The sequence below is a fragment of the Danio aesculapii genome, chromosome 6, assembly GCF_903798145.1.
Source record: "Danio aesculapii chromosome 6, fDanAes4.1, whole genome shotgun sequence".
NCBI lineage: Eukaryota > Metazoa > Chordata > Actinopteri > Cypriniformes > Danionidae > Danio > Danio aesculapii.
The window spans coordinates 44,748,252-44,762,307 of NC_079440.1; the positions used below are offsets into that span (position 1 = coordinate 44,748,252).

A 14,056-nucleotide genomic window follows, 5' to 3' on the forward strand; every position below is an offset into this window, starting at 1 on the left:
TAGGTCTTGTTTTCTAATAAATTGAGTTTTCAATAGAAGATTTAATCGAATGGTGAATTCTAAAAGCAAGCAAAACATTTTATTCTGAGCTGGATCTTCTTCTCGAGTCAGTTGAACTGATTCACAAACACCCTCTGAAGGATTCACTCATCAATCAAACATAACTGAATCAACCAGAAATATGTTGCATGATGGTTTTATTAACATGTTTACAAAACAGTACTGGTTTTGATAAATAGCATTTTATTCAAATGTCCAAAAATGTATTTTCTTTAATATAAATTATTAATATTTTAGCTGAATTATGATTATATTGTTGTTTATGTATTTTGTAACAAGCCACTGCAGGTAGGATCAGGGGCCTGTACCATGAAGCCAGATTAGTTTGCACAAATTCTGTTTTTTAGGTACCATGATGGTAGCTCAGCTCATTCATTCATTCATTTTCCTTCGGCTTAGTCCCTTATTTATCTGTGGGGTCGCCACAGCAGAATTAACTGCCAACTATTCCGGCATATGTTTTACGAAGCAGATGCCCTTACAGCCACAACATAGTCCTGGGAAACACCCATACACTACAGCCAATTTAAGGAAATTCACCTGTACCGCAAGTCTTTGCACTGTGTGGGAAACCCACACCAACATGGGGAGAATATGCAAACTCCACACAGAAATACCAACTGACCCAGTTGGACTCAAACTAGCAACCTTCTTGCAGTGAGGCGACAGTGCTAAACACTGAGCCATCATGCCAACTACCTCAGCTCAGCTACTCCATAATACCATGGCAAGAGTGATTAAAGTAGAGTTACCTTCATGTCACCTAAAACCCAAGATTGGTACAAACTAAACTAAAACTTAACTGGCTAGATATCTAATCCAGCTTTAGGTTACAGGCCCCAGGTGATGTCTTCAAAGTGGCTGAGCAAATCATAACATTTTGCTGAAAATTACGAAGACTACATGTTTCCTTGGAACCAATAAATCTGCGCAAACCTTCCAAAAAAATCAGCAGTGCTAGAAAAACGAATTGAAAAATAAATACAGAAAAGAGAACAGTGCATGACTGTTTCGTATTTAAAATGTGCATATCCAGGAAATGGTGTGCAGAAACTCTATTAAAAAACAAAGATGTTTAATAAAAGTAAAAAAAAAAATTACATGCCAACAACTCAATAAATATTAAATCTAATCAATGACCAATTGCCAAGGGTTTGTTTCTTTCACGATATACTCAGTGCATGGTGTGTTATTGGCACCATAAAGCATCTAAAATTCTATTCAGTTTAGAAAATACTATTTATGAAACAAACTAAATTATGGACTGATCCATTTTTAAACCACTTTACTTCCTAAAACTTCCTTTTTGTCTATTTGGTCCAAACAATCACATAGTCCTAATAAAGATAGTCCTAATAAGAACAAAAAAGGGGCTTTTAAAACAAGTAAAATTAATAGAAATTCAAGAGAAATAAAATAAAACAGCAATATTAATGGAGGAATGTTTAAAAAAACAGCTACACTATGGTTTTCACTGTAATCTGTCTATTGTAGAAATGCAGTCTCAAAACAAAATCCATAAAACTCTAAGCTTGATCACACTATAATGCTCAAGTTCTGAGCGAAAAATCAGCAGTGGAGGGAACGGTGCATGCATATGACACAAAATGTGATATGTCAGCAATGATGTTTATGACACTTTCAAGAAAGAAATCTCTGAATGGAAGTGTATGGTCACTCCCAAAACCAGTCCGACAATTCGCTTTTTAATTCAGTGAGGTATGCCAACACCTCTCAGTAGTGGACAGGCACTTAAAAGATGCCCGTTGGCAAGTCTTTGCTGAACATCCCAGACAAATCCAAGTCCTTACTCATTAGATCCTCCTCAACATTCTCTAAAGCCCACTGGTGATCAGTCAACTCCAGCGCTTCCCATTCAGCCTATGAAAAAACAGACAGTGCATAACATTCGGGAGATAAAACCTACTTGCAGTCTTATTTTTTTTAACCAATGGCATACACTTAATAAAATTATAGTACAGCTAATAATTAGTAATACCTTGAATGCTTTGTTTGTGTCAGCTGGCATTGCCATTGCAGCACCACTCATCTGTTCCTGCATAATGCGAGACTGATCTGCACCTGTTGCAAATGTCCGAAAATTAATTGCATACAGAAAGTTAATTTACTTACAGAGCCAATACAAATGCAACATGAAAAATACATATGATTGTAAAATTAAGTAATAGGTGATCCTTAAATAATGTCCAATTCATCATTTACTCACCCATTCTTTCATGTCATTCCAAATCCTAAATTATGGCTATTATTATTATTATGCTATTATACTATATTAAAGGTTTCAAATAATAGGATTACTTTCATCATATATTAAAAAAAATAAAACATTTTCTTCTAATAGACATCTGCAGAATGGCCTCACAGTGTCTAAATTGACTCATCAAGGACTCTTGCTGGTTCTCTTTCAAACATTCGCTCGGTATCTCACTATGGGAAACGCCTCAGGCGTGACAGACTGTGGAAGCACCAATTACACCACGTCCGTCCGAGGACGGACAAATCACAGCTCGCGATTAGGAGCCCACCCTCTCCTTTATAATCCGCTGTGATTCCCCGCATCGGCATTCTAGCACTCTTCCTCGTGAAGACTTTCCTTAAGCACCCAGGCTGCGCTGCTCTGTTCACAAACGTACCGTCAAGGCTAACGTTGCCGAACGCAGCTCAGTCATCTGAATCTGTCGTGGGTTCTTTGCTCGTTACGGAGTATTTTTTACTGCTTTTACTAGCAGCAACTGATATAGCTAACGCGTTAAGGCGAGCTAACTCTGACTTTGACTCACCATGTCTAAAGTCACGGTGGAGAAGGGGAAGGAGGCCTCTTCGCGCTCCTGTCCGTCAGCGTGCGGATTTATGATCTCGGGCAGGGATTCACATCCGATGTGCATCGCATGTATGGGTGCGAAGCATGCCCAGGCCTCGTTGGCGAACACCGAAAGCTGCGTGCACTGCCAGGCAATGCCGATGAGGATTTTGGAGAGAAGGCTTCGAGTGGCGGCATCTTCCAAGGATGATCCGGTCCTCTCTGCCGCTCCGTCGTCAGCTAATGACGCCAAATCCTCTCCTCCGCGGGATCTTGCTTCGTGGGGGGACATCATGGAGGTAGAATCCCCCGTGTATGAGCCGCTGTTCGACCAGCAGCTACTGGCGGGCGGGGATGAGATGGAAGGGGATGAGGAGGAGGATGATGAGACACTAGCCCGTCTCCTCCGAGATGAGCCGGACGATGAGGAGGAGGATGTCATCCGCCCTTCTTCCCACACATCCAGGCCGACTAGCGCGCAAAGCGGTGAGGTGGCGTCGACCGTGGTGGATTGCGACCTCACAGAGGTTTGCAAACGTGCTGCCGCCAAGCTCGGCGTGGCGTGGCCTGTGACTCCTGGTCATCCAGGAGTTAAACGGGATGTGTATGACGGGAAAAGGCTCGCTCCCCGCGCTCCCCCAGCAAAACAACTACTTCCCGCTCTCCCAGATTGCATCACGGAGATGAAGCGGTCATGGGATAAACCCTTTACCAACCGCGTGCCCGTCAAGGGTTACTCGTCACTCGACGTGAGCGAGATGGAGGGACTAGGGCTCTCTAACCCTCCAGTGGTCGAGCAGACGGTGGCTCTTCACCTGCATCCAAACAGGCGGGCTGCTGTTTCATCGGCCACACCGTCCCTCCCTGGTAAAATGGAACGCTTCACTGCTTCCATGTATCAGAAGGTATATAAATCTTCGGCGCTAACAGTGAGGGCTTTGAACGTCACTTCATTGCTGACGGCCTATCAAGCCGAATTATTGGAGGAGCTTGGCACGCAGCTGGACGCCGGCAATCCAAACCCGGCAGTCTGGGAAGAGATCTGCAACATTACAGACCTCAATCTGCGCGCCTCACGCGGGGCGGTGCAAAGCTCCGGCCGTACCATGGCTCTCGCCGTTGCGGGCGAGCGATCGCTGTGGCTGAATCTCTCGAGTATCGGGGACAGGGAAAAATTGGATTATCTCGACGCTCCCGTAGACTCGAGTGGGTTATTCGGTCAGTCGGTCGCGTCGATGAGGCAGAGATGCGACCTTAAAAAGAAGGACGAGGAGACTTTTGACCTCTGCTTGCCTCGTAAAAGGACATCACGTCCTCCTGTTCCTGCTACTCGGCCCACTCCTCCGACGCAGGGCAGAAAATTTGTCAGTGCGTCCAGACCGCCTAAACCCCACAGCACAGAGCAGATGGCTCGCCCCCCCGCTGCTCCAAACGCTAAGCCATGGGGAAAGCAGTCATTCGCGGCAGCGGCTGCAAAGTCCAGATCCGCTAACCCCTCCGCCAAAAAGAAGAGGGACTCCTAGGACGCTATGTTTGGAGAGGAGAGACGGGCAGCACCTAGGGTTTTCTGCGATGTCTTCTCCACAGTCCGCCACGGTTGTTTCCCCACCCGCAAAAATGCTGAGGAGGTGGAATTTGGGCGGAGAAATGGTTCAGAGTTGTGTTCAGGCCAGTTCAGCTTCCCCTCAACACACAATGTTCCGTGGATTGCCGACGGCAGTTCCACAAGTTCATGTGCAGAGCATTCGGCCACCATGCGGTCTGCCGAGTTCAGGCACACGTTCGCAAGTGCGTTGTCACAAAGCACTTCATTCCCTGTGTTCATGGCAAATAAAAAATGCCCTGTCGCATCCAGGCTCAATGCCGAGGGCGCAGAAAGCCAAAAACAAAATAAAGACACAAAGAAAAGCGAAAGCTCAAAGCCGAGAGACGGGCCAGTCTCTGAGCCAAACAGATTCTGGCCAAATTTCTCTCTGGCCACAAGAGGGCGCCAGCACTCCATCAGTGGGGCCGGTTCGGCAGCAGCCTCTGTCTCTTCACCCGGAGGCCTGGATAGAGTGTTCTCCGCACCCGTGGGTCCTCGCAACCGTAACCAGGGGTTACAGGCTTCAGTTTGCTGGAAAACCCCCTCCTTTCAACGGGGTTATAGCATCTGTGGCAAACGAGGATTCGGCTCAGGTGCTGGAGGCAGAGATATCCTCCCTCATGGGGAAGGGAGCTATAAGACGAGTTCCAGTGGAGGAAACTCAGACGGGTTTTTACTCACGTTACTTTCTAATCCCAAAGAAAGATGGGAGTCTGCGCCCAATACTGGACCTGCGTGCTTTAAACAAGCACTTAAGGAAGTACAAATTCAAGATGCTCACAGTAGGAGCTCTCACTCGTTCGATCCGCCGGGGCGATTGGTTCGCCTCGATCGATCTCAAGGATGCTTACTTTCATATAAGCATCTATCCAGCACACAGGAAATATCTCAGGTTTTCCTTTCAGAACGAAGTGTTCGAATTTGTTACTCTTCCATTCGGGCTCAGTCTAGCTCCGCGGGTGTTCAGCAGATGCATGGAAGCAGCGCTGTCTCCGCTGAGACACAAGGGTCTGCGCATATCCGCTTATCTGGACGATTACCTGATATGCGCCCGCACACGCGAGCGCGCGGAGCGGGATGCAGAGACTCTTTCGTCTCATCTCACAAGGCTGGGATTCAGAATCAACAACGCCAAAAGCCAGCTGATTCCGTCCCAGGAGATAGAGTATCTGGGCCTGCGCCTAGACTCGGTAACTTACCGCGCCATGCTTTCGGAGAGAAGGATTACGGCGTTCGGTCTATGCCTGACCCATTTTCGCAAAGGAAACCTGGTCTCGTTCAGAACCTGTCTCCGTCTGATGGGCATGATGGCTTCATCTCTGTCTGTGATCCCACTGGGTTTATTAAAGATGAGAGATTTTCAGCGTTGGATTTCCGCGAAGCGCCTGTGCCCGCGCAGGCACCTCGCGCGCAGGGTACGGGTATCCACGGAGTGTGTGATGGCTCTCCACCACTGGAAAACCCCCTGCATATTCCGATCAGGGGCTCCGCTGGGGAGCGTGTCTCTGAGAAAAGTCGTCACTACGGACGCATCCCTAACGGGATGGGGAGCCGTATTTCAGGGCAGATCGGTGAACGGTCGTTGGACACACCGACTGCGCGAGCTTCACATAAACATGCTGGAGCTGATGGCAGTTTTTCTGGCTTTAAAACATTTTCTACCATTCTTGAAGGGTTTTCATGTTTTAGTCAGGACGGACAACACAACGGTGGTGGCGTACATCAACCGCCAAGGGGGAACGCGATCGTTGCAGCTGCACAATCTAGCGCGCAAGCTGATTGTCTGGAGCGCCGCTCACTTGAGCTCACTGCGCGCGACGCACGTCCCGGGAGTCAGAAATGTGGGGGCGGATCTTCTGTCGAGGGGCAACCCGACGTACGGAGAATGGGTTCTCCACCCGCAGGTGGTGAATCAAATTTGGGAGATGTACGGCAAGGCTGCCGTAGATCTCTTCGCCTCGCGGGCAAACGCAAAATGTCCGCTGTATTTCTCTCTCGAGGACGAGGATGCGCCGTTGGGTGTGGATGCGCTGGCGCACCCGTGGCCAAACGTGCTGCTGTATGCATTCCCACCGTTAAGTCTAATTTCTCCCACCCTGGACAGAGTAAGAGAAAGCGGGTTGTCTCTCCTTCTAATAGCCCCCCGTTGGCCGGGCAGGCTGTGGTTGGCAGAGATCGCCGAACTTCTGCAAGGAGAGCCCTGGCCGCTCCCGCTGCGACGGGACCTGCTGTCACAAGCGGGGGCACAGATATTTCACCCTCACCCAGAACAAATCAACCTTTGGGTCTGGCCCGTGAAGGGTTAAATCTAAATGCTCTCGGGCTTCCACGGGAGGTCATAAGCACTATCCAGAGCGCTAGGGCTCCTTCAACGCGCTCACTGTACGACCTGAAATGGCGTGTGTTTGAGGACTGGTGCACTAGTGAAGGGCTTATCCCCTTCCAGTGCTCGGTGAGAGATATTCTCTGCTTTTTGCAAAGCTTACTGGATAATGGGAGAGCGTTCTCTACCATTAAAGTTTACCTGGCCGCTATTTCCGCTTGCCATGTAGGGTTCGAAGGGGTTTCAGTGGGACGGCACCCCCTTATATGCCGTTTTATGAAAGGAGTGAAGCGCGTGAGACCAGCGGTGAAACGGCTGGTCCCGTCATGGGATCTGTCTCTCGTTCTGGACGCTTTAACTCGAGCCCCTTTCGAACCTCTGGAGGATATTCCTATTAAGCTCATATCACTGAAGACGGCCTTACTACTCGCTCTAGTCTCAGCTAAGCGAGTGAGCGAGCTGCATGCTTTGTCGGTGCATCAAGCGTGCATGGATTTTAGCCGGGATGATGACAGGGTTAAACTGCTACCAAACCCGGCATTCGTTCCCAAGGTCAGTGATTTTGTCATGGGCCACTCGCCGTAAGGGTGAGGCTGTTTCATCTCAACGGCTCTCGCACTGGATAGTGGAGGCGATCGAACTGGCCTATACATCTAGGGGTCTTCGTTCCCCAGAGGGTTTAAGAGCTCATTCTTCAAGAGGTATCGCTACCTCATGGGCTTTGTTCAGAGGGATTTCGGTAAGAGATATTTGTAAAGCGGCAAGTTGGTCTTCCCCGCATACATTTATCAGGTTTTACCGCCTAGACGTCACCGCGCCTTCATTGGCTCACGCGGTTCTTAATGTGTGTCCCTTATAAGCTTGAAAGGTTGTCTTTCTACCGATTCTGTCCGGGGCTTCGGAAAGCATGCGTTACGGGAGTGGTATATATCATTCCCATAGTGAGATACCGAGCGAATGTTTGAAAGAGAACGCTAGGTTACTTGCGTAACCCCGGTTCTCTGAGAACAGAGCGAGGTATCTCACCAGACTTCCCTTCACGCATTACACTCGGGAAGAGCGTGCTTCGAATGCCGATGCGGGGAATCACAGCGGATTATAAAGGAGAGGGTGGGCTCCTAATCGCGAGCTGTGATTTGTCCGTCCTCGGACGGACGTGGTGTAATTGGTGCTTCCACAGTCTGTCACGCCTGAGGCGTTTCCCATAGTGAGATACCTCGCTCTGTTCTCAGAGAACCGGGGTTACGCAAGTAACCTAGCGGTTTCATTCAGAATGGCTCATCCCTAAGCCTGTGTTCCTTTAGAGGGTCACAGTTTTGAATACTTCAGTTTGGAACGACACTTCAATATGGCTGCCAATTTTTTTTTTTTTCACTCCAAAGTGCCTTTTGGTGGGCAATACATCCAAATTGTCTGTCTCTCTAAAAACCTCTCCTTTTCAGAGAGCCTACTCTGCTCTGATTGGTCAGAAGGCCCAGACTGTTGTGATTGGTCTACCACTTACAGCTTATGTCTGAAATCAAACACCCTTTAAAGGACACCATTCAAACAAAATCAACTTTTGGGAGGTGTTGGACAGAACTGCATGCAAGTATAGTATGTTCACTGTCATGTTGGAGTGATTTAATTTTCTGAAGGTAAAATAGGATCCATATTGTAGCGATCTTGAGGCCCACCACAACGTGACGTAGGAGTGTGGTTTCCCAACCCATCAATATTGATTGACAAGCCACCTTTCCACTGCACACGACAAACCGGAAGTCATTAATTTCCAATGGAGAGTTGTCCCGGAGCTGCGAGAAGTTCTGATCATCTCCGTATGCGGATATGTTAAAATATTTGGACTCCTGCGACTAAATCGTATGCGACCGGCCGACCAGATGTGATGTATTCCAGTGTTGTCCAAGTAGGGCTGTGTGCGCGAGATGAGAAATGTTTTTTTTTTATTCATATTTTTTTAAATCAGAAAAATGTCTATTAAAAAAACAACAAAAAAAAACATTTCAATTCATAAAAATATTATTTTTTTATGTTTTCTCCACATTTCCACCTAAATTTTTAGCGGCCGATGAGTTCAATGTAGTATTCAGTCATTCATTCATTAAGTGAATAAAGGCTCTTGCTTTTGCACTCCTTTATTTCGGACACTGCAAGAATCAGCTTCTCTGCCATGGTGCACGAAAAACCTGAAAATTCTGTGCGACTGCCACAAGGAGACGTATTCCGACAGTTGTGTTCGAATGTCATGTGCAGTGGAAAGACGGCTTCAGGCACATATTAACATGTCTCAATAGTAACACGTATAATCGTGTCCACGAGACAGGATTTGCTAAGAAACTGGGATTAAAAGATTGGTTCCAACTCTTTGTGATCAAACTGCACTGGAGACTCCAAATGACAAAGAGTGGGCAGTGAGAACCAGCTAGGGCTACACGATTAATCGAAAAAAGATCACAATCTCGATTCGACCCTACACACGATCTTAAGTCAGCTTTTTCTACGATTGAGCCAATTATATTTTCAAGGTCAGGAGAGAAGCAAGGGAGTCGCACAAGTCTTCACAGCAACATCGATACCTTCGAATGGCGTTAAAAGTGTCACATACTGTATTTAAAAGGTATAATTCACCCAAAAAATCATTTCTGTCTTCATGTAATGATGTATTTGTGGCCGCGAAAATCACATGTCAGCTGACCGTCAGAACGCGCGGGTGCACATGACGCCTACTTTAGTGAACACAACCTGCATAGGCTGTGAATAACAGGTAATGAAGTTGTTAATAACGTTCAGTTTGTTGCACAGAGCGATCGTTTGATGGCCGTGCGGGAGGTTAGATTTGAATGTATGTGTTTTTTCTCAAAGTGACAACAGCCATGAGCCGCACTTGGACTTGAAAGTGAAACCTGTGTGCACATCATTTGCACACAAATGATCATATCGCATTTTAGAGTTGTGATTACGACAAGCATTTGATATGTTTTTTCTTTCATAGCGAACACAAAGTGTAGTTCATGAAAATAAATGTTTACCATGTCAGTTTAACAACCCTAGCCTATATATAATGTTGAATATAATGCAAGAAGGAATCTGATAAAAATTCTGACAAAATTCAAATTTTCCCAGTGAAAACAAATGGTCTAATAATGTTGTCAATAACAGATGACAAGCACATGTCTTAAACATAATAAATCAACTTTATAAATATGAATAGTTATATTCTGATGTCATAATTTTACTGTGAATTAACAAACAGGACATTTCGAAAGTCGGTTCCAGTCCACCATAATGACTATACAAAATTTTGCATTTTAAGCAACAGCAGAGCTACACATAGGCCTAATATTATTATTGTTGTTTTACCATATGTTTGATAATTAACAATAATAATAGGCTAATTATATTAACCTTTATTTTACATTTACAGAATCGTGAGAAAATCGTGATCTTGATTTTAAGCAAAAAAACCGTGATTCACATTTTTGCCAGAATTATGCAGTCCTAGAACCAGCTCATTTTCTTTTAAAGGCACAGGCACAAAAACTACTACAATTCACTCTGCTTCAAAAATGGACATTTTCAACAGGGTATAATAAATAATCTGTTGACATTTGACACCATGGTGCTCACAGTGACCTGAGTTCGATTCCTAGCTCAAGGTCCTATGCCAACCCTTTCCCTGTCTCTGCTCCCATTGTCTCTAGTCTGTCCTCCACTATCCTTTACCAATAAAAGGTGAAAAAAAAACTTAAAAATAATTATAAAAAATAAAAATAAATTATCTGATTGGGTATCTGATACCTCCTGGACACATTCTGAAGACACAAAAGACTTATTTGACATCTCGTAAAAAGGCCAAAATAGACGCCCCTTAAATTATCTGAATTTTGAATGAATAGGTTGTATTGAATGTATTGAGTTCTCATCTTTTGGAAGCAAAAGCGAGTCAAAGTAAACACTGTTTGTGGGCAGCCAATGAGAAATTATATGCTGGCATTTTGCAAATGTGTTACAAACTTATGTTTGTGCAGAAAGTAAGAATGAAATGAATGTAGACTCATTTCAGGCAGGCTGAACTGGTCCTTTTTTGCTGAAATTTACAATTACAAACAAATTTACACACACTACACACTACACATATTACACACTACATCTAAGATAATGTATGAAAAAGCCAAGTAGAGGCACATAAAGATATTTTTAATCAAACCTGATAGTGTAAGGGGAAGTGAAACTCACTTTAAGACAAAATTTAAAGGCAATAGCGATGGCAAAAGTCCAATAGTAATTAAATAAACAAAAATATTTTTAAAGTTTTCAAATAATAAAAGTCATATTTGTTAAAGTTTCTAAATAAATCAGCAAATCTTTAGATAACATTACAACAAGCCATCACTGCTGGATTTAAGTCCGTCAAATACATTATTATATTACTTATATTTACCATTATCCTGTCCAAGAATTAGGGAATACATACTCCTGAGACCAAAGACATTCAGGAAATACCAAGATGCTGAACTCACCCTGCGGATTAATACAGCAGGAGATTATTAAAAGACACAGCTTTAAGTAAATAGGAAAGTGAAAGACAATCAAGGGTGAAAGAGCACTAACCAGGAGGCATCTAGAGAGAGCAACTCAATTCCCTGCTGCAGCATTGGCTTGAAGCGGAGTGTGAGAGGGAACGGTACTTTTGCTTGGGGAAGAAAGCGAGAATTACAAACGCGTTAAGGCAAGTCTTGTAAGAATACACCTCAACAAGCCATATTTTATTATGAATATTGTATGCCTTACTTGTAACAAACCCAGAGAAGGTCCAGTTGATCCAACCGCCAATAAGGATCATAGGCAGGACATTTGTCACGTTGCCTTTCATCATATCAGTCAACATGCTCGGATCTAATTGAGTAAAAAACATTCAATTAATCTTGTAACTCCATTCTTGCTCAATTTATCTTCATAAAAGCTAAATCTTTGAACTCCAGTGTCCGTTTTAAGAAATCTCACCAGTCATTGGAGATGGTGGGACCACCTTTCTCTTAGTCTTCTTGAAAAACCCATCTTCTTGGTTATTGAAGTAGAATTTTCTCATCAAGAAGGACTATTTTAGCAAAATACAACAAATCAGACTTTCTACTTCGATCACATCTCAAGCTAAATACAAAAAAGTTGAAGGCGGCTCACTTGTTTAGGGATGTATTTGCCATTTTCTCGTAAAACTCTGCTCCTGATAAGAACCTGGCTGTGTAGAAAACATTCAGAATAGTTTGTAATATGTTGTGTGTTTCAAAAATAAAAGTAGATGGACGATGAAAGTTACCTGTCTGAAACCTGCTCTAATGTGAGCTTCTTGTCACTTTGTAACAAAATCGATACATAATGGCGGATCACACCAACGAGAAAAGTAATAAATACAATTGGCAGCACAACCCAAAGACGAATGTTGGAGTCCAGGAGGAGCTCGGGCTCAGCCATGCTTCTAGGAAGAGATGTTGATGGAATATCACCACCCTGAAACATAGAAACAACTGATTTTAATCTAATAATCTCCTGGATTTGATATTAAAATGAATCCTTAAATGAACAAGCAGATCCTTCAATGTGAGCTACATAGCTGTGGACAAAATGAAGAGACATTCAACAGGATTCATTTATAGTTCATTTATGTTTGAGTAAAGGACAACTTTCTCCAAGCAACTGATGACATTTCTTCTAGATGTAAAATACATTATTGAGGTAAAGTTGGGTTTATATTTGCACATTCGTTCAGTAAGAGCTCGCTATATTGTTTACCATGGTACTTTAAATATTCAGACTGAAATCACACGCAAGTATGACTTCAAAACAACATTAGCACTATTTATTTGACTGTGAACAATGTTGTACTTTGATAGTCATTGGCTGCTAATATGATTTTCAGCAGGTTTCATCAAGTCAAATTTAAGACTTTTTTAGGACCCTTGTATGACCATTATGAATGGCATTTTCGACTTCTGTGGGGCTAAACAATGAGGATTTTTTTGTAATGGCCCAGTTGGTCCAACGGAATTGGAAAAAAGCCCAAATGTGGGTATTTCTTAACCACATATCCTAATGTGTCAAAACAAGAAAACTCTAGTAGTATATACTTTTTTCAATTTATAAAACCTTAAGTTTCATGCCTATTTATAAATATTTTATCCTCTCACGCTTCTGTAAATAGTTTTTGTGTAAATAGAAGATCATGTAAAGAGATATAATGCTGTTATTATCATGAGGAGTTGTGTATTTGTTTTTTGTGTTCTTTTGCTGATTAGGGAATTTAATTAAGAGAATTTACTGTAAAATATCTTACAGCTGTTGTGAAATAAACATCTCTTTGCAATAAAACTATTTAGATGGATTGTTGGTGACTTGGCGATTGGGTAACTTCGACAACTTTTAAAATGAAAACCTGTTTAAAATTATTTAAGACCTACAACACAATATTTCTGTGAATTTTAGACTTCTTTTAAAGGCCTGCAATGAATACATTACATTATTAAGAAGAAAGTCTGAATGTGTGAATATAAAATAAACTTTACCTCAGTAAACTGTTGTCATTTAGAGCATAAAATGGTCGAAATATCTAAATGTTATTAGATCATTAAAGAGTTAATTACTTAAAAAATTTTTACTCAAACCCATACCTAATTATACCAAGGAAACAATTTCCTAATTATCTTTTAATTTTTCCCCCATGGCTACATATAAAGCGGGAGCCCTTACATTATTAAAACATTCTAGAAGTCGATTCCTTCACGTGCCTATGAAGGTTAAACATGTTAAAGCTGCTTGCAGCATACGGAAGCTGTGCGAGGAACCATTTATCGTTATACCAAGCACTGAATTATTGTGTTACTCGTGCACTTGTCAATCTCTATATATAACCTCTGTCTGTTTTATCATACAAAACAAACATATCAAGCAGGTGCTTTACATTATTTAAATCCACTCTTTATAATGACGCGTCAAGCTTAGCATGTTGCTAACACCTTCTCTTTAGGAGTGGTGATAAATGATTCATTGCCATATACACATTCGCACTGAGCAAACGTTGTATTTTTAACGCCCCCGATTGCGACAAGTGAGAGTTTATCATAGTGCATTTATTGTACCTGCTCTCGTATTCAAATGACGGTTTATCTGTGAGAAGACCGATAACGACTCGAATCAGGATGCGACACCATAGAGCCACTACTGCTGTGAAGATGTGAAGGAAATAAAAGCGAACATATTTTCAAAATAAAAG

The 14,056-nt window shown here is 43.1% G+C and overlaps 1 protein-coding gene across 1 annotated transcript; it reads right to left on the bottom strand.

Moving 5' to 3' along the window:
- Positions 1-180: 180 nt before the first annotated feature.
- emc3 (ER membrane protein complex subunit 3) lies at positions 181-14,012 on the bottom strand. The gene is made up of 9 exons (XM_056460349.1): positions 13,923-14,012; positions 12,107-12,297; positions 11,971-12,028; positions 11,794-11,887; positions 11,581-11,685; positions 11,401-11,482; positions 11,231-11,310; positions 2,060-2,142; positions 181-1,941 (listed from the first exon to the last, which is right to left on the bottom strand). The coding sequence occupies exons 2-9, from the start codon at positions 12,259-12,261 to the stop codon at positions 1,813-1,815; spliced, it is 786 nt and encodes a 261-aa protein (XP_056316324.1). The 5' UTR covers positions 12,262-12,297; positions 13,923-14,012; the 3' UTR covers positions 181-1,812.
- Positions 14,013-14,056: the final 44 nt, after the last annotated feature.